The sequence below is a fragment of the Micromesistius poutassou genome, assembly GCF_964030765.1.
Source record: "Micromesistius poutassou genome assembly, chromosome: 15".
Taxonomy (NCBI): domain Eukaryota; kingdom Metazoa; phylum Chordata; class Actinopteri; order Gadiformes; family Gadidae; genus Micromesistius; species Micromesistius poutassou.
The window spans coordinates 3,079,970-3,101,873 of record NC_140285.1 but is presented as its reverse complement, the minus strand read 5'-3'; the positions used below and the strand labels follow the sequence as shown (position 1 = coordinate 3,101,873).

The 21,904-nt window shown below is 42.7% G+C and overlaps 1 protein-coding gene across 1 annotated transcript; it reads right to left on the bottom strand.

Annotated features, from left to right (window-relative positions):
- Positions 1 to 1,928: 1,928 nt before the first annotated feature.
- On the bottom strand, positions 1,929 to 4,520 carry slc25a45 (solute carrier family 25 member 45; the record flags this gene model as incomplete). Its single annotated transcript, XM_084479766.1, has 5 exons — positions 1,929 to 2,203; positions 3,254 to 3,488; positions 4,032 to 4,220; positions 4,316 to 4,387; positions 4,506 to 4,520. 5 exons carry the CDS (start codon positions 4,518 to 4,520, stop codon positions 1,929 to 1,931), a joined length of 786 nt encoding a protein of 261 aa, XP_084335892.1.
- Positions 4,521 to 21,904: the final 17,384 nt, after the last annotated feature.

Below are 21,904 nucleotides of genomic sequence, written 5' to 3'. Positions count from 1 at the left end.
GCCCGTGTCTCGAGGCATCGGAGAGGTCCGTGCAATGAACTGCACCCGACGCGATGTGCGTCGGTTCAGGGAGCCTCACATATAAAAGCACTCAGGATAACGTTCCTTTTGTAGCCTTTTGAGCCTGCAGTCTTTTTTTTTTGTTTGGAGGGGGAAAAAAAGAAGTGATGTCGTGGTGAAGCCTTAACCTCGTTTCAGAAGAGCAACCGCGAGAACCTAAGGAGCTGACCGCTCCTTTGTTTAGTCCCATAGTCGGGATTCTCACCTGAGCTCAGCTTTTCTACAGGGACATTTTCTAGGTAGCCGTCGGTTTCCCTTTTTCCCTCCGTCGAGACATTCCAGACGTACTTGTTAAGGTGATCATGATTTCGCCCAGAGGTGGGCCCGCAGAGGAAACTTTTTTCATTTCCTCCATCCATTTAGCACGTTTCCCCGGCAACAAGGGAATCTGTAACATTCTTTTTTGTGGCGAGATTTCAGTTAGTTTTTAATGCTTTACCAATACCACTACCACCAAGTCGATTTTTTTCTGTGTCTACACCACTAGGTGGGATGTATTACAGTCATACGTTGATTGACTTCGATGAATGTCTTACTATGAGATGTAGCAATAAGGCTTTCTCGCTACCCAGTGGATACTGTACATTCATATGGAAATAATCTTGTTTTGGCATTGTAACATTTGAACAATGTTAAGTGAATATAATATCTTATTCAACTGAAGGCATGTTTTGGACCAATGCTTTTTATTAAAGATATTTTTTAATGGACATGCGATAACATTTTTTTTTTAACAATTTTAAAACCTTTACAAAACTATGATTGGCATTAGTGCGCAAATCAAAAAAAACATGGGTGTAATTTGGTGCTTTGTAATGCTGTTCAAGGTTCAAGCTTATTTGAACATAAGCAAAACAATATACATTTAGGCCCAGGTATGTGATGTGCTATTTTTTTTCTATAATGCTAACATTAAATTACATATTTTAGCAGTTTGACATCCAAAACAACAGGTTTGGCCATGGACCATCCAAGAACCAATATCGGAGTGACTAAAGAAGGCATGGCCATAGCCGTTGTGTAAACATAATTCAAGTTACTCATAACTCAGTGTAGAGCAGCTGCAGGTATCTCAACGGCAGGGAGGGTGAAACAGCGCTCCCTGCTGGTGGCATGTGGGATATGCATTGTTATTACCAAGAAAGGAGATAACCTGCGTTCTGAGTTCAACAAAATGTACAAGAAAATGCGGTTAAATGTGTAAAAAATTGTGTTTCAATATGGCTCACAGGGAAAATTATTTTTAAAAGGTTACATATACTTATCTACATGGCATCTTATAAATACATTCTTACGTGTGTATATCATTGAAAAATACAGATTAGGAAAAATAACAATCGCACTTCACCAAAGCAAATTATGAATTATGCTACCAACGAAGGGGAGCAAAAAAAAAAAGGCTTTCTGGAGACACTATCTCCATGTCTCCTGGACAACAGGGGAAAGACGAAGCCCACAGTGCAACAGGCGACGGCGTGTCTTGTACACCGTTGGCATGAAAGGCTACAGCAAGAACCAAACAGCCATGAAACCGCCTCCCTCTTTGGTTGATGAGCTACAGAGCTTGTAGAAGAAGGACAACATTGTAGACTTAATGTTGGTAGTTTGCCTCGGATGCTGTTTGTTTGGTTTTGCCGGTACATTTCGACCACTGGAGGCGCTGTGATCCTGCTGTGGAGTCGTCAATAATGTAGCAGTGCAGGGTCCGTTTTTAACAAGGAGTAGGCAGAGTCAACGAAAAACCACACCACCCCCTGTTTATCCTCTGCTCAGTACTGGCATTCCCCCAGTACCATTTCTTAGCAACGCCCCCCCCCCCCCCCGGACTAGCGTGTACCCAGTGTGCCCTTGGACCTCCATCCCGGGTTTCAGCCCCCCCGCAGGACCCTCACCAGGCTCTCGTAGCTGAGGAAGGTGATGGCGTTGACGGGGAACGCCCGGGCGCTGTTCAGCAGGAGGCCCCTGAAGAACACGCGGGGCCCCTCCTCCCGGGCGCTCACCAGGATGCAGTGGGCGACCCCACGGTAGTGCCGGCCCCCGGCCCCGGACAGCTGCAGCCGGGCCTTGACCACGTCCATGGGCGTGGCACAGGCCCAGGTCACCACGCCCGCGGTGCCCCCGGCCATCAGCACGGCGAACGTCCCTGGAGGGTCAAGGTTGCAAGGAGACATCTGGGTTACTGGTACGTTGACACAATCACAGCAGGCGGCCATTTTGAATTGGGTTCCAACACTGAGGTGGTCATATTGTACATTGTTGTGTAACTGTACATTGTATCTGTATTTTCACCTGCACCACTACACACATCTTGTATAGTAGCTTACACCGAGATTTACCTTTGCAAAAATAAAATTGTACTTATCACTATAAGTAGCCTACTGGAGATGATGCTACTTGGGTTTCCATGTACAGAAAGACCATGGTGTTGTACTGTTATACTAGACCACCATTAGTTACAGATACAGACCAATTTTACTAAATGAGTCGTTAAGGTGTTTGACTCCCAGCTTGGCAGTTCTAGTTACATATTTGATTGATTGAATGATTTTGATGATGAAGTAGTGTATGTGTGTCGTGGAAATATTAATCATAACTATAATACACAATTATAAACCTTACATTAACCTTGTTTATATAATTACTAGTCAATCTAAAAGGAACTGTTTACATTCTACTTGGACCTTAAGATACCACTCTTCCTCTCTCTAACTGAGAGAGGTTAAGGTAGTTCAGATTTGCATTCCCACTGGAGCCACTGAGTCTGATACTGAGGCCAGGCCAATTGACTGACTTCTTTGTTGTGTAGATTTTTTTAACTGTATTGCAGCCCTGTCTTACAGGCTTGCAGACATGTCCACTTCCCCCATAGTGTATTACATATTAACTTGGCCTCTCCCGCCAATCCTAAATGCTCCAGAATGGTCACTCCCACTTACCTTTGTTAACTGTATATTCCCTACCCACAATGCAAACATTTCCCTATAAGAATTGTGTTCACCCATTGTCTCACTGAATGTAACTTTGTTGTCTGTACTTTCACATGATCATGCTCTAATATTAAATCAAATATTTCGCTGGCAGACGTGTCCTAAAAGAAGTTTCTCTTCATCAATGTGTAATCATAAATTTTTTGAATCTACACCACAAAGTTTGAATGTTTCATTCAAACAGAGTGTGAAGCCCCGCCTCTCACCCGACTGTGTGTCCGGCTCCGTGAGGGCCCGCCTCACCAGCTCGTAGGGCAGGAAGTACAGGCCGTAGCAGGGGACGTCCCTCAGGGCTAGGGCCAGCGCACCGCGGTAGAGGCCGCGGGGCCCCTCCTCCCGCAGTATGGTGGAGACACAGTGGAGGGGCCCTCGGTAGCGCTCTCCACTGGCCTGGCCCTGCAGACGCACTTTCACCAGGTCAACGGGGGCCATGATCACCACCTGATAGTCAGAAGGTGTTGTGTGGCGTAAGGGTACTCAACCGCAAGTCCACGGGTACTGGTTTCGATCCCCAATGACCGCAGTCTAACCTGTTTGGCGTCCTTAGAAAGATTCGCCCCCCCCCCCCCATACCCCTGCTTGCCCCTTAGTGATCGGTATCTGAAGTCACGGGAAGTTATTTTGGATAAAAACGTCCAAATTATGATGACTATGACATTATGAAACATTATAAACAAATTGTGACTAGGATGAGATTCTTTCAAACGGCCATGGATATTTAGTTATTTGGCAGATGCTTTTAACCAAAACGACTTGACACTTAATTCAGATACCTGTCATTAAGGGGGAGGGGCATCTTGCTCAAGTGTTCCCAACAGGTAGGCTGCAGTTAGTCGGGGGGGGGGGGGAGAAATCCAACCCGGAACCTTACGGCTGGGAAATGAGCACTACACTTTTTAGCACATTGCCTTTCCATGTTGAAGATGGCGCTCTGAGTGATTGGTTGATTGTAAAGAAGAGTGACATTTGCGGCGCCTCCATTACCCCCACTAGGCCAGAGAAACAGCCGGCCGCGAAGACGTGCGCTGCGGGGGCGTCTTTGCCGTTGACGCGGTCGCCTGGCCGCGACCGCGTTAGGTAATCCAGAGCGCTGCAATAAGAACCGAAGATGGCGGAGTTGGAGAGGCCCGAGGTCAGAGCGGGGAACGCCATTCCCTTGAAGAACCCATGGAGCTTCGCAAAGCAAACGGGACATACAGTAATTAATAAAGGCCACTTATACAAATAAATATGATTAGGTATTACTTCCTTATTATCAGCCTACATACCCCTTCGTTGGCAAATGTTTTGGCCACACAGTCGAATATACCGTTATATTGAGTATGCACCTGTAGCCGTACCTGGAGATGAAATGTGACAATAGGATTGAAATGATTTGATTTATTATTTAAAAAAATAATATATACCTATTTTAAATGTAATGGCTACAAGAGTCAACAGGCCAATTTGAGATATCACCTTGACCGTATCCATCGGATGTCCTACAACCACTCCAAGCGCTCCTGGCATCACACATTTCACAAGGTTACTGAAAGTCGACTCCACTTATGTTATTAAAAATGCGTTTTAATACCATGTCATTTAGGCTTACCTGAAACGCTCCCAGCCATGTATTCCGAAGAAGGCATGATTTTGCAAAGATTCACCCCCTGTGAACATAACTTTTTTTGAACGATTTTGTTTTTCACAGTAGACACCTCACGTGTTGAATGACCTATATAATCAACTCTTGTCTTATCAAAACGACTTTATGGTGAAACGAGTTGTCCACGCCTCGATGGACTTCGACTAGACTCGATGGAATGTGGACGGACGTCCGACCACAGTAGGCTATTCCTCGGTCAAATGACCACAGACATGTTATGTAAAACATAACACAATATTTTTTAACAATGCTTTCTGTCAAACAAACGTATGCCATGAGCAGATCAGCAAAGCGATACATTTTTTGGCTCCCATTGAATCAATGGGAGTCATGCATTGCTTGGATAACACAGCAAAACTTACCCTCAAGACGGTCAACTAATGCACGCATAGGAAACAGAAGATTATGCACTGCAAAATGAATTCTTTTCTGGAAGTTTGCCGGACTAAAAAAAATGTAGGCTATATATAAAAAATATATGAAAAAGTTGTATTTTCGTCAAACTATGCGCTTCAATACTCGTTTAGGGAAGTCCATTTGCGCTACAAAAGCAACAGTAGTAGCATCACACAAAGTTAAAGGCGATTTCAACACCACAGCAGGGTTTGAGAAAAAAAAAACTTTGGTACTACTAGTTTGTAGGCGGGGCTTAGCCGGTTGCCTGAGAACCATCCCTTCCATCTCTTGCAGTAAAGTTCAAATCTAAGCACGCAGAACTTCTTTAGCAAGCAAAGTTCAAAGGTTTCCAGACCCACACTCAGTCCTTTTGGTTTACGTTGAATACTAAGTGGCCATGTGTGCAATGGCTGGACACTATACATATCTTTGATTCCATGTCTTGGTGGAAGATGTTTGTGTGTTACGAACCAAAGAATTCCCTAGAAGCGGCAAGGTCCCAAGATAGAATCATACAATCCATGGACATTGATTAATAGTAATACATCAAACAATTATATACTGACAGCTACCTGCCCATGCACGACTGCATTATTCTTGATGGTTAATAAATGATTTACTGGAGAACATCTTACCTAAAATAGGCACTGCAGAGATGAGAACAGTGGCTTAAAAATAACTCTGTTTAGTGTTTTCATTTTTCTTCTGATGGCACCAAATTAATTTGTCCGCGTTTTGTGTGATTATTCCAACTCTCCGTAACTCTTTACACTATTTCTGCCACCAGGCTACTGCTGTCACCCCAGAGTGATCTTTTTGTCAGGGCAAAGTGCAAAAGACGTAAAGTGAATATGGTTCCAGTGTTCCATATGCTTGCTTACACATTATGCAAACTAATCTGGTAACCATGGTGAGTCATTGTTATCGCTAAGGTTTCAGTAGTGAGACAGTGGAGGCCCTCAGGGTGCAAACATTCAGGATGTGTATTTTTCTTTGTGTTGAGCGTTTATATAAACAATATCGGACAGAGGTGGGGTGGATTGTAACACATTTTTAACAAGTGTTACAACCATCCCCTTACATTCAACCACCAACACTTTCTAAATCTGAATAATTTTAGAGAATGCCTAGTGCCTATTACGTAGTTGCAAGTTACAAGTTGTAAGTTACTTGTGGAGACTTAAATCTACAATGCTTCTATTTTATTTATTTATTTATTATTTTTATGTTATTAGTAACTTTGCCTTTATTTTCTCACTTTCTAAAATGCATTTTTTAAAACTCTGCCTTTCTAAAATGTTTTTTTTTAACTTTGCCTTTATTTTCTATCTATTTTACTTTTTACTTAACTATTGTTTTCTTTTGTTGTGTGACAATGTTTGTGTGTGAAGCACTTTGAGTCTGCCTTGTGTATGAAAGGTGCTATATAAATAAAGTTGCCTTGCCTTGCCTTATGCGGTTTCACCAAAAAATCGGCTCTGTGTGGATGGGGCCTCACTCTCCCGGAAGAAATGACAGTGCATCATTAACAGAGAATCCAAAATGATTGTCTCACCCCTCCAATCTCTTGAATCACTCTACCGCAAACGGACACTATGCAGAGCCCACAAGATCATCTCTAATCCCACACACCCTGCACACTTTGCCTTCCAGCTACTGCCCTCTGGGAGGCGTCATAGGAAAATTGCCTCCAAAACAACCCACTTCAAAAAAGCTTTTATTCCTATTGCAATTAACATTCTGAACTCTGAACGCTGAGGATTAAGCACGGCCCTTATGTATTATGTATATCTATGTTATGTTTTATGTTTATTGTAATGTTGGAACCTGTACCAAGGAGCTGTACTGAAAACAAATTCCACCAGTGTGGCTGTGTGGACATTAAAAGAATCAATCAATCAATCAAAAGATTTCGCAGCAAAATGAACGGGATTGTGCTGATTCGGATGAACGAAGTGCATAACTAATACATTTTTGTCTGTATCATAGATTCCTGGCCTATAATTCTATTTCGATTCTATTGTTATCTATTTTGTTCTAGAGGGGAATTCTACATCATTGATGATGACGAGCTGTCCGGATCGGATGTGGAGGAGGTCTCCATTGCTTCTGGATCTGACCCAACAGCTGTAAGAACATCAAGTGTATTAGACTGTTTATAGACTGTTATTGTACTCTCCATGTAATATTGTCATGATCTGTGTGAATTGCATTACATCACACAGTAATTGTTATGTTTTTGTTACACATAATAGGTTAGCCTTGATCAGCTCCTTACAGATTTTCCAGTGGAGCACATTGACCAGGAGCGGCCATTGGCCATCGTTGTACACCGGCGACATATTTTGAAAAGTGCCTGCTCGGTGCTGAGCCGCCCCTACTTCCAGTGGCAAAGAGAGCCACATATTGAATTTGTGAATGAAATGGCGGATGACTACAGTGGGCCCAGGAGGGAATTCCAAAGGTAAAGTCCAAATGCTGCTTGAAGTAATGTGTTACTGTAAAGTATTTTACTTTTCTACTGTTCTGGTTATCTAGTTTCTCTTTAAGCCACCGTATCAATTACTTTTCTAATGTTCTCGTCATCTAGTTTCCCTTTAATCCAGTTTCAATTACTTTTCCCCTGTTCAGGTTATGTAGTTTCCCTTTAATCCACACTATCAAACGACTTTTCCCCTGTGCTCTGCTTTACAGACTCCTAATGATGGCGATTCAGGGAACCCTCGGGGTCTTTGAGGGACGCCCAAATGACCTTTTTTCTTTTCTTTTGACCTTCATGCCCTGGAGCATTGGAAGTACTACAATGCGGTGTCCCACGGTGGCCCAGGTCCATTAACAGGGCTGTTTACATGACATAGAGGTGCTGCTCGATGAGGAGAAAGGGGGAAAACTGCAACAGGTGATGTTAATAAAATTCTGACGTGTGTTGCAATGATAAAGTAAAGACAAGTTACTTTAGAGGATGTCTTATTTTCTTTTTCATATAAAGATGTAGATATTTGCATTATTGCACAGCATACCAACACAGCAAATTGAAGACAAAGCTTTTTTTTTTTTCTCTTTGTGAAAAGTTGAAGGCGTGTCACACTGAGGAGGACCTGCAGAGCTTGAAGGGATCCTGTGGGGACTGGCTCTCGGACTGCGGGGTGCCCACATTTTAAACAGCAACGTTGCATGAGGTGCCACAGGTCAATGAGCGGGTGGTGGCCAACTACCGTTTCCATCGGTAAGAAAGAATGAAAATACCATAACATACCATGGAGTGTAGTGGCAGAGTGCATCAGCTCTATGAGAAATGATCAAGGAGACAACCCCATTATTTGGAGTTAAGATCTTTATTGAAAACACAGAACAGTTGGATAATTGAGGGGAACAGTGTGCTTCTATTGGTCGAGGGAGCACCAACAGAACATTGAGGACACAGTCGTGTCTTTCCACCATAAGGTGAGCAGAATAAAAACTAAAAAAGATACAGAAACAAGTGAGGGACACACAAAATAAGTATTTTGGATTTTAATAAGGGGGGGGGGCATTCATTTAGTTGCATCCAAAACAAAGTGTACTTCTGTTCTCCCTGCAAGTCGTTTTTTAATGCAATAAAACAACAAAAAAAAAAGAAGTTTAAAAACGAGGCAACTTCAGTGGCTTCAACCTCTCCATTCATGGATGACACCAGTCTATCCCATGCACAACTGTACATCATTATAATACATCACAGTGCTGGCAATAAGACAAACAATTTAATGGTTCATCTTTTTATTTGCGAATCCAGAGATGTACTTGTTAGGAAATTCCACTTGTGGAGAGAGAGAGAGAGAGAGAGAGATCCAGCAGTTACCCAAGATTTACGTTCTTGCATAATGTTTTAGTTAATTAGGGACCGTTCTGAATTAATGGAATGGACCACCGGAGGAAAATAGGGGGGGGGGGGGTTATGTCATAATATTCTTTGTTGAGGGGTGGGTCACACAACATTTTTCTGTCTGGGGGGGGCGCCTTCTTAATGCTACGTCATTCGTAACCTCTAGCCTACTTTAAGTTCTACCTTAAAATCACATGTGTTTCCCGAAACGTTCTTTGCGCATGGAACTGCCACATTGGCAGTGTCGTGTTTCACCAATATTATATACACTACAGTAGCCTACATATAGGGTTAGGTTAGCTGCAGTAGCTGCAGTAGCCTCAGGCAGTCCTGTGGTGGCAGGTCATAGTCCACGCATTCGTCGCACTTCAGGCACCTACCCCTCTGCATGCCACGTTTATCCTTCATGTTCGTTTTTTGCTGAGTAGCAGTTACTCCTCCTTGGCCTTGCGCTGTGGCTTTCGAGTGAAGCAAGAGAGATCAGTTTGGACGCCCCCCCATAAATATACGTATTCTTCACATATTCTTTCAGTGAGCGAGCAGTGATTATTTGTGAAATTGTGCAAACGACAGCCTTTGTAATGCATTTGAGGAAGGTGGTAGCATGTAGTTAAAGCTCTCAAATTGACGCTCATCTGAGAAACAGAAAAAAATGTCAGCTTTGGCTATATCTACTAAAATAAACAATGACTCAGGGAGCGAGTCCATGGGTTGAATTTGTTATTACCCAGTGTGCTTTGTGGAATGGTCTCAATGTTTTATTGTTTTATTTCATGTGAATGGCCTTTTTCCAGAAAGCAGAAGTTCGTCACACAATGTCATTGATGTGAAATATTAATAACTGACCATTCGTCACTCAATATTTGTGATGTGACATATTGAGTTGATAATGAATTGTCTGGGGGGGGGGGGTCATATTAATTCTGCCATGTTGATTGCAGGGTCATGTCAAAATAAAATTATATCGCCGGGGGGGTTATGCATAAAGTGATCAGAGGTCCAAATCCCTCCGGTGGGTCTTAAAATAAATAACGAACAGTCCCTAAGTTACGTAAGTTACGTAAGTTGCAAGTTACAAGTTGTAAGATACAAGTTGTAAGTTACTTGTGGAGACTTGTGCGGTTTCACCACGAGTCCATGGGTTGAATTTGTTATTACCCAGTGTGCTTTGTAGAATGGCCTCAATGTTTTATTGTTTTATTTCATGTGAATAGCCTAGGCCTAGTTTACTAGTAGGCCTTTTTTTCTGAAAGCAGATGTTCGTCACACAATGTCATTGATGTGAAATATTAATGGAGGCTATCGGGTGACAGCGGCAGAGGGCTAACCTGCTGTGGGACTCCCAGCATCCTGCTCTTAAAGGTGACATATTATACCACCAGGTGGGAGTGGGATTAGCCCTTACGAGCCGTTTTTTAAAAATCGCCCTCTTCTGACATCACAGTGGGCGTGTGCACCTAGATGTACAACGGATAGATGAGTAACGTTCGCTACAGTCCACTGGCTGGTAGACTGATCTATCCAGCGCACATCTAGGTGGACACGCTCGCTTGCAACGGCTAATCGCACTCACACCTGGTGGTATAACATGTCACTTTTAAACACGCTGACGCTGGAGGGGTGTTCTGACAGGCAGTGTGGCGTCGTTCTGATAGGCTTACCTTTTTTTTGTGATTATTCATATGCGTCTTCTCTCTCCCCTACTCTCTGTCTCTCTCCCCTGCTCTCTGTCTCTCTCCCCTGCTCTCTGTCTCTCTCCCCTGCTCACTACAGACAAGGAAAGGTCCTCCGCAGCACTCTGAGGAAGAGGACCAGGGCAGGACGCCCGCCTACTGCTACAACTGCTCCAGAAAGGGGCACTTTGGCCACGTGAGTCGCCGCTTCAGTCCGCACCGCAGCATCCTCTCCTCTCGCCCCTCCCTCTATCTCTTTACCCTGCTCTCCCTTTCTTCATTTTCTCCAAAGCAAATAATGAATCAAATTTATAATCTAAAGATGAATATTATCAAAAAATGTAGCGAGCATGTGCCCTTTTTGCAAGATCAGTAATAGGTGTGTGTGTGTCTCAGACATGTACACAGCGTCAGATGTATAATGGGACCTACCCCAGCACGCCCTTCATCAACCACTACGACACTCCCGTCGACTTCAACCAGAGGGAGCACAGGGTGAAGTGGAAGGTCAAAGGTAAGCTCTGTCTCTCTCTTCTCCTCTGACACACAGCACCCCGACCCCACTAATTTAAGAATGCCACTGAATAACGTTGTGATTTTAGTTACTTTCCGTCCAGAAGTCGGTCTGCTCGGCACCACACCCAAACCTCCCCGCCGCCCCGGGACCACCGAAGAAGGGGCAGAGGACCAGCCACTACCACGACTACAAGAAGAAGAACCACCACCACCGCCATGGTCCCCACGCCCGGCTCCAGCTCCACCCCCACCCACACCCGTCGTCTTCAAGACCAAGATGTCCACCAAGACCAAGATGTCCACCAAGATGTCCACCAAGATGTCCACCAAGATGTCCACCAATTTAGCACCATGTGAGCGTGCTAAAGCGTGTGTGTGTGTGTGTGTGTGTGTGTGTGTGTGTGTGTGCGCAGACGCTAATATATAATAATTCATCGTTTTCAAATATTACTTAAACTGAATTTATTTATATTTCTTTATTGCCTTTACACTAACATTGCTTCTACTAATATTGTTTATTCTTTTGTGTACTGTTTAGTCTTATTTACATTTTGTTAGCTTCTAAGTCTTTTTGTTTTTATCGTTTTCACAGACATTTCCAGTCTTCCAGTTGTGTCCGCCACACAACGAAACTTCCTGATAATGATGATCCAAACTGGAATGAATAATCGACATCCTTTCCTCCATTTAGTTGTACTAATACTCTGCCATTGGTAATTGCCATTACCAATGTATCAACAAGATGTCCCTGGGACGAATATTCAATAGTGCATAATGAGTGTTGTCCTGCATGCCTACCTGGTAAGAGTGAAATACCTCCAATATTGATAAATTTAAATATTGAAATATATATATATATATATATATATATATTTGATTTAGGGAAAAAATATCCAGTCCAATTCTGTCCGTTTTCTGTCCCACAGGCTACCGTGTTTCTGAGGACTGTACGCCGAGAAAATACACAGTGTGTCTGCCGTGCAGCGATGGTACTTTCAACAATGGCCAGAATGGGCGTAAACAATGCTCCACTTGCACAGACTGTTCTCCAGGTATAGTCACCTTTTGTTTATAATTCATTATATTTCAACACCTCCTCAAACAACTCTTGTGTTCCATCGGGTTTCTCTGTAACTGCATTGTGATTGGCAGGTCTAGGTTTGAAGGTAAAAAAGCACTGTACAACCACATCAGATACTCTGTGTGAGGTACTGGATGGATACTTCTGTAAGGAATCCAAGAGGGGTGGATGTATGGCAGCTCAGGGACACATGGATTGCAGTCCTGGCCAATACATCAGCCAAAGAGGTTGGTGTCCTCCTATGTATGCATGAATATCCAAATTAAATAATTGCCACTACTACTACACACTTCACACAACAGCTCAGGAGGTAGAGCAGGGTTGGCTTGTAACTGCAAGGTTGCTAGTTTGATCCCCGGCTCCTCCTAGATGAGTGTCGAGGTGTCCCTGAGCAAGGCACCTAACCCTAGCTGCTCCCGACGAGCTTGCTGTCTGCATGGTTGACTCGATGCATTCTATAAATGTAGTCCATTTACCATTTACCATTTAGAAAAGTCCTGTACAGAGGCCAGTGAATCCACATGGGCGATTCACTTTGAATGCATACAATGATACAAATATATACACACCCAACAAATTTCCCAAAGACAATAGCCTGGAAATCCAGACCCACATCTAGAAAGCTGTAAGGTCTGGCAACGAGTAATGAAAATGGCCCAACTCAAGGGGCGGAACCAAGCATGCATTTGAAAATATCACTGCATGCAATTGGATAACACTACGACCAATCAGAAGAATAGGTGACGTATCCAGACCAGCGGAGCTAACCAACCAATAGTCCTGGTTGCACAACGATAATAAATTAAGTGAACAAATGAATGATATAGTTGGTTGCATGGTTGAAACTTTTGAACAACTCTTTAGGCCATTTGTTTATTTATTACGTTTAGCTCTCCTTAAATTAAATTCACGCTTCAAAACGCACGACTTTTACTTCTAAGGCGAGCTTTACTTTGAAGGCGAGCTGTCTCTGTTTCCGGCTCTCGACTTCCTTGTTCAAATATCATTGTACAACTTGGTTAATGAAACAAGCTGACGCTTTGGCGCGCTGAATTGCATTGCACGTCTCGGACAATGAAATTAGGCAATACCCCCTAAACTGGCCTAGCCTGGTGCTACCAGACCATCGTACTTCATTTCATTTGTACAGAAGGTCTGGAACTGCTGTAATTGGCAAACGTTCACTCACTTGGAGGCGGGTGTCTGTTGAAGTTTAAAACTATTGGATCTGCCCAGTGCCACTCTGGATCTGCCATAACCAATCGCAATAGCGTTTGGTCGTGACGTATGTCATACGCCGGGACCGGCCGATACGTTGCGCGCATGCGCAGGCTGTGTACACAAACAAAACAAGATGAAGCGTGAAGATGTCTGTCAACGATAGCTGCAGGTTTTGTTCATTTAATTTTAGAGTTCAAGGAACAATTACAAATTCTACATTAATATTCTATAGTAAGGACAGAGATAATGTTTGCAGTCAACTGTCGAGGCTGGGTCTTGTCATTGACAATACGTCGCTACTTCGACGTCATCGTTCTCAGCCACTTCCTCTGTTCGCTGATTGGTCACACAGAAATTTGTTCGGGCAAAATCCCACTAACAAGCCCCAGCCCCAGACTGACTACTGAAGGGAAAATGAAATTTGGGTGGAAGTAGGTAGGTGGGCGGGCGGAGCCAGGCTACGCCTTCACTGCTTTGATATGAAAAATGGCTGAGGCAGGTGAGTCCTCCGAATCAAGTCGAGTATTTCAGGCCAACTGGTAAAGGAGTGTCACGGCTTTCAAACACACAAACCATAAAGCCTATGGACGCCTCAGAACGGACTAGTCAACGCGCTGCGGCATCACTCGGGCAGGTGTGTGTGTGTGTGTGTGTGTGTGTGTGTGTGTGTGTGTGTGTGTGTGTGTGTGTGTGTGTGTGTGTGTGTGTGTGTGTGTGTGTGTGTGTGTGTGTGTGTGTGTGTGTGATTTCAAAGTAACAAACTCAAAGCCGATGCATGCGTCCAAAACTATTCGTTCAAAACCAAATAAACAACAAAAACAGCGTCCCTTATTCGCTTTAAATACTTTATTTACCGCGCCGTATTAATTCCCAAGTTTTGAAAAGAAAAGAAAGTATTTGAAGCGAATAAGCGACGACACACGCACGAACACACGTGCACGCACGTTCATTCACGCAAGCAGGCACCCACTACAACCTGGAGAGGCTGTAAATGCTTTTAAAAATGATAATGGCTATAGACAATTTTTGACAGGTTACAAATTCTCCCTATTTACTTACTATTCCTCTGTACATATTTGTTTTTTTCTGCATTTTACAGATTTGTGAGGAGTTTTTCTGTATTACAAACAAAGATCTACTCGGAACATTCAGAGCTGCTGTAGAAAAATATGCGCCCCTACTGCTGAGTTTGGCAAGGACCTGAAGGAGATACTGAGAAAGCTTGATTATGAGGTGTGTGCACAGTACAGTACCAAACAATACTTTTGCCCAGATGAAATTCAATCTGTTGAATTACAATTAGTCTTGCTATTATTAGAGCTATCTTTCTGTTTTTTCTTTTTTTCTTTGAGACCACCAACATCGTCAGACACGGCAAGGAAGCAGCCATGAAAGGACTTCCTGTGTTCCTACGTGAAGATCCTGATCTACTTTTCAAGCAGTGTCTTGTAAGTATTAATGGTCATTAATATAAATTTTACAAGCATAGAGATACAATTGTAAAATGAAGATACTGTAATTGAAAATACTACACAAGTAGAAAATCTGAAAGTTTATTTCTGTTTCGCCCTCGGACTGCTTGAGAGAGGGAAGGGAAGTTAATTGCCTGTCTTATATAAAAGCTTATTGGTTGTGAAGTGAGTCCCTCTAGCGCATTTGACAGGGGTTTCAGATTATACCATGAGGAAGATGCTGCTTTGATATACAGGTTGTTGTCGGCAGATGTTAGACCGAGGCTACCTGCTTTGGCTAGAACTAGGGGGCTAGATCACAGCCATATCACTCACCACCTGTCAGGTCATTCTTTTGATACTAGTGATTAGGTCTAGGCCTCTACAGGCTACAAGCTATTATTTTTCTTACAGTCCGAGTCAAATGTTCTGGGCCACATAACTACAAGGGTGATATACTCTTCTACATTGGGTTGGAACCATTTCCTTGGTTTTGTGGACATTGCAGGTTATGCTGGTGAGCTGGCACGCATCTCACAGGGGTGAATTATACCATAGATTATAGATAGATAGATTATACCATGAGGGAAGATGCTTTTATTGAGCTGGCTCCTCTCTGCTCTTTTATCTGTTTAAATGTACGCTATGCATGATGGAAGGAAGTTCAGTTTGTATTATTTGTTTAAATTTCTTGGTTGATGCTTTTGCCCAACAGAACGTAGAGTAGGTTTAGGATCACTTTGAATTTTCTTGTTTTCAATGGAAACACACATGAGTTATCCTGCATAGGAAATATAGGAGACCAAATCCTGTCTTTATTCATTTTTTCCAGATTCATATGGCGGTCTTATCATGGTAAACTAGCTCATTGTCAGGGGTTTAACAGCGACACACACTCGGAGACAGTAAAGAAAGACGGGTCCTAGCTGCTACGCACGTTTGATGTGCTCTCACCGTTCTCATGCACACAATTGTTTTTTTAATACATAAATTAAAGGCTTGCGATTTGTCCACGATGCGGCCTATATGTGGGAAATTACGGTAGTGTAGTTTACATAGTTTAGAGTTTTTTTTACAACACCCTCAGGGGTCGCATAGCTATTGGATCATGAGGAGATATTAGCTGAATGCTAGGAAATGTTATTTGTTTAAAGGTCCCATGGCATGCTATTTTATGGATGCTTTAATAAAGGTGTTAGTGGGCCCCTAATACAGTATTTGAAGACGTTCAAGAAACTCAGCCTTGGTGCAGCAGAGTTACAGCCACTACGAGCCAGTCCCACAATGAGCTCTCCACAAACGTGCCGTTTTTAGAGGCGGGTCAAGGTGGAGGGTGGGAGTGTGGCCCTGAGCAGCTTGTGGCCACGGTACCATGCGCTAGTGTTTACAGTGGAACACTGAACACTCCGGGTGCTCCGGCGGGAGTCCTGGAGCTCTATATCTAAATAATATCATATTATATTTAGATATCTCTATATAATATATATTATCATGGTCAAAAGCTGTTTGCGCCTCCGTATGATATTATGAATCTCAAACGACTGCGACGGGTTCTCAGACGCCTCTGGTTCTTCCACTTCCACGTCAATATTAAGTAGGCTACAGACTCAACAGAGAAACGAAATGGAGGAGAAGGGGATTGTTGCCCGCGATTGTTGCCCGGGGTTGTCTGCGTCGGGTTGGTTGAGAAGGAATTGGGAACCGCGACATGGAGGAGAAAAGGATTGTTGCCCAGGATTGTCCGTCAAAGCCCCGCAGAACGCTAGCCACCCCCGGGGCTGCCCGCCCAGCCCCGCTGCCACGGTAGCGGTCCGTCGGAACCCCACTGCCCGCTGGCCACCCCCGGGGCTACCTGCTGAACGCTGGCCAACCCCGGGGCTACCCGCCCAGCCCCGCTGCCCGCTACAGCAGGGCTCCGACTGACAATCCTAGGCAACAATCCTTTTTTCCTCCACGTCGCGGTTCCCAATACCTTCTCAACCAACCCGACGCAGTCTAGTCTTTTCACCAAATGGGAGCTTTATGCAAGCTTGCGTTATTGTGTTGCATGTTATGCGCCATGAAGGCCGCCTCATACCTCCGGATCCGACCTTTTAAATGGCTTATTAATTCATAGGGCTCCTTTTAGGTATAGGCCCATTTGATTGTTGTTTCTGCTGATCAGGTGCACCAACCCATTGCAGCAGCAAATTTGATGATGGAGGTGTGATTGCTGCTCTGGGTGCATCACATAGCCCTGGGCAGAGCCGTATATAGAGACAGTTCTGCCAACTGAAATCATGGGTGCCATCTTGTAGACCCAAGTCAGCTCACTGTACAACGTCTGCCAATAGAACGAAGATGGGATGTTGCAACAAATCGCTCATTATCATCATAAACTGTTTGTGAATGTTAAAAGGTTTCTCATACTTTGCTAAAAAAGAAACGCTTTTACAAATATATCACGTTGAACGTCTCGAGAAGACAGACAATTATGCCTACATCGCCTACAGGGCTCCAGACTAACTTTTTCACAGGTAGCACTGGTGCCACCTAGCTTTTCATTTAGTAGCACCAAAACAAATTAGGTAGCACCATATTTTTCTTTGTATAGTGTGTTATTAATACATGACCTTATGTTTATGAAAGATTGACAAATAAATAGATAAAGAATAAAAATAAAGATAGATAAACGCCTTTAAATTAAGCACATAACATGGAATATTTATATTTACACACACACACACACACGTTATTCTGTGTGTTTTTATAAGATACCTGGGCATGATGGCATTAAATAATAATTTAATTCTAAAGGAAATTATAATTAACCTATAGAGCATTTTTCCATATAGTTATTATCATTTGGCTATATGAAACAGAAATGAGACACACTCCTTACCTTCTGCATGGGCATGTTCAACCACAATATGGCCAATAAGAATATTGCACGGTTTTCCATCTTCAATGATACGGGCATATATAATCTCGCACTCTTTGGTGGATTTGTCAGTGGAACCGTCAAGCATGAACGAGAGGTAGGGGGCGGATGCGACTTTGTCAGCGGTCTTTCCCTTGAGTGTGTCTGCTATAACTCCCACAAATTGTGCACACGCAGTGTCGTTGGAATATGTGGGGTTGACGTTCAGTCCGTTCTTCATCATTTTGTGAACGGGAGTTCCTCTTTAGCGATGTTGTAGGCGGTGTTAAACTTGATGATCATTTGTTCATTCTCCGTCGACCGATTGGTCTCATCTATCCGATTAAATGAGGTGGGGAGAGACTGGGAGCTTCATGTGATGCAGCTGTCCCTGCACGTCTTGTGCTTTTGGCTTTCATTGTGTAATTTTAATGACTGAACTTTGAATTGTGTAGACCCGTTTACAAAATGTGTTTTGCCTGCAACGGACGGGCCACATGTCCTGCAGTACACACACCATGGTTTGTCCTTCATAACGCAACCACGAGAACTGCGCCAGCCATTTTTGTTGAAAACAATACTTTACTTTATAAAACAATTTTTTCTCCCCACTGCCCCCCGCCTCTTTCGCCAACCTGTCACTGTCCTCTTCAGGGGACTTCCTCTGCTAACCCTTCTCCAGCACCAACAGGCTCATTTGTTTCCTCCTCCGACACATTTTTCTTCTTAAAATAATCTACTATCGACCGCTTCATATCTGCTCGTCCTCCTGCAAGTAGCACCGGAGCGACCTCATTAAATTTTAACTCACACCTTAAGAAATTAGGTCGCACTCTGGAGCCCTGATTGCTTATCAGTGGAGCCGCTTTCACCTTACCTTCTCCGATAGCCGTTGCCGTGTAGCCTACGATTACTTATTGAGACATTGGCTAAAAATTACAACTTCTTGGTTATTTATTTTAATCTAGACTATAAATATTTTCCCTAAACATCAAATTAACCCTTCTCGTAGCCTACTTAGGTGTCATGATCAGACTGTGTCTATTGTTAAAAGTCTGACTGATGACTAATGCCCAAGGGAAAAAAGACCATACACGTATGATTTTGTTTATCAATTAAAGAGTTTTCTCTTTCATAAAAAATGAATCAGAAATTAGCAATATAAAAATAACTTTGGTTACTTCTTAGACTATAACTTATAATACATTCTGAATGTTTGCATTCAAATCCTAGCAGTACGCAATAATTTGTACAACATTTAAACAACAGACTCTCAGGAAGATCCTCCAACAGGAAAATTCATATTCAATATTCATATTAAAATATCAACAGTGAAATCAGGGAAGAGCCATTAAAACATCTCAAATATTACGGTAAAAGTATACATTTTGTATTAGACAATCTTTAATATCTTTACTTCTTACACTATATAGCGTATAATACATTCTGAATACATTCTGAATGTTTGCATTCAGAGATGGTTCATCTTCAGTCCGTTTTCGTTTGGTGGGTCTGCTGGGCGGTGTAGGTGGGGTGAAGACAAACAGTGTTGGGATGGAATTTGGCTTGAGCTTCCTAACACCATCAGCTCTGTGACTCTAACTGTGTCTCATGGTGGTCCTCAAAGTGGTCCTACAAACGGAGTCAGACATTTTAATGCAATTTCAGAGAGAAAGTAAATGATGGTAATGGATTTTCACAGAATGGCATCTAACCAATGCATAGTTATTGCATGGATTACATAAGCGCTTTGGCACCATGCTGTTTGCACTAGACTCTAGACAAGAGTAACATAAATCTCTCCAGCAAACATGAACTGACCATGTATTATCTGTAACTCGAGAAATAGCTGACCAAGCAATGCTGCAAAAGGGCATTTGTTTGCAATATATCCACATGATTTCCGTGCAAAGTTAATCACAATCTTTCTGACATGCATGAACATAAACAAAGACAATGCAGCCGGTGTTTTGAAAGAATGCAGGGTCAAATGCGGCAGTGCAGAAAGATAGCACGTCAAGTAGGCTAGCCTTGCAATGATGTAGTATTAATAGTTGTCATTATTCAAAAAATTGCATAGATTTTCACAGAATGGCATCTAACCAGTGCATACTTATGCATACTTATGCATAAAAGAGCCTGGTGGAAAAATACAGACGGCAGATGCAGGTTGTTTGTCCCGGAGTTCAGTGCTAGCATTAGCATAAAAAAGGCGCAAAGAGCTAGCGAGCATCGTGTAGCTTAACACTACTAGGCTAAGTTCAAATCAAATTCACTTTGGTTAGTACTTTTTTCGAAGCATGCCATGAATTGATGGGGTACAATAATATTTTCCAAATGTGTTTTCTTTACAAAGTCCATGATAGAAATGTTCTTACCTCACACAACAAGGAAAAATTATTCGGCTTCCAGTTCATCCTTCTGATCCTCTGCTCCCACAATTTCCTCCTAGTAGGGTCCTGGGGGAAATGATGCAGACGTTTACCACGTCCAGGCCTTAGAGAGCAACCATAGGCTACACAACACAACATTTTCTTTCGAAAAGTAATGATATTACAGATATATATTCCTCTCTTGTAAGTTGTTGCACTTGCCTTGATAGCATGGTAATGACGATTGATTAATGTTTGGTCTGTAAGATGGCATACACAAAACACGTGACTACCTTTGAACCAATCCACGATAGAATTGTCCTGAACGTTCTAAACAGAGTTGGCGGAACTCTATATACGGCTCTGGCCCTGAGAAGCACTTGTGCTGAGGGATAGTGGATGTCACATTCCTACTCTGGCCACCTGTGATCGGTTCTTTTAAGCAATCTTACACAAGATGGCGTTCTTGAATGTCATTGGTACGCAAAGCACAGCCGTAGGAACGAGGCGCTTGCGCCGAGTTCCGAAGTCCTGTGCTTCAAGTACCAATAATGACATTCAAGAACACCATCGAGTGTAAGATTGCAAATCAATAACACAAACCATCTTCATTATCAACAATATTGTAAAATGTTTTCATATTGTGGGTTAATTTGCCCTCAAATTCAAGCTTTCTGCCAGAGTTCATCTACATCAGAAAATAGTTCCTATAGTAAAAGCGCCTCGTTCCTACTGCGCAAGTGAAACAATGTAACAGTTGAACGTTGTTATGGAAACTAGGCTCATGAAAGTAGTTTCAGCTAGTTAGCGTAGCGATACTTTCTGTAATTAGGCACATTATTTTTGTCCGTTCTTTCACCAGGCATTTAAACACACTCTAGAATGGGAATTGACCAATCGGAGTGCTTGCTTAAACTTGTGTGTTATTGAATACCACATTAAGTCAGCTTTACAAATTTTCTCATTTTTCCCATGGACAGCACCAGATAGGCTTGAATGACGGGGATATGGATCAGTATACACCGGAATGGTCCTTCAACAACAAAGCTAAAATGACAGACAACTTCATATTGGATATGACAATCCAATTTGAGATGCCTGGCTCCCTACAAGACATGTAGTATGTGATGTGAGTTTGAATTGAAAATCATATTTCTTAATGTCCTCAAACAGGAAACTGATCCAGATGACGTGGCTGCCAAGGGAGTTACTGTGGGAATTCTGTATGTCCTGTGTGGCTGAAGCCTCATCCCCCAAGATCCAAAACATCGCACTCATCTTAGAGGAATGCATAGTAGTAAAGGACCTTCCGGATACTCCCATGGCCTACCATCTCGGCCTCCTTTATGCACTCAATATTTCCTATCCGGAGGACCTTAAGTACACCTTTGAAACACCTGTTCCTGGATAATGGCCCAAAATGCTCTGTGTGCGATCTCTAAAGAAAAAGCTTTGTCTTGTCTAAACGTTGCAAAAAGAAAAGTGAAATAAAGAAACAGGTTTTCCCTCTTGGAGTCAGCTCTGATTAGCAGCTGTGAAATTTCACATAATTGTTTTGTGTTGTGTTCTCAGACTAATTGCTGGTTAATAACTCAAAAGTTTGTAAAACGTGTGTTACACCCATTTGTAAGTTATGTAGTTATTGCTAATAAGGCAATGTGAAATTTGACATTGATTTATTTTATTTATATTTTTCTACATTGCTACATTGATTGTTCTAGCAAAATGTTAATGCAGAATG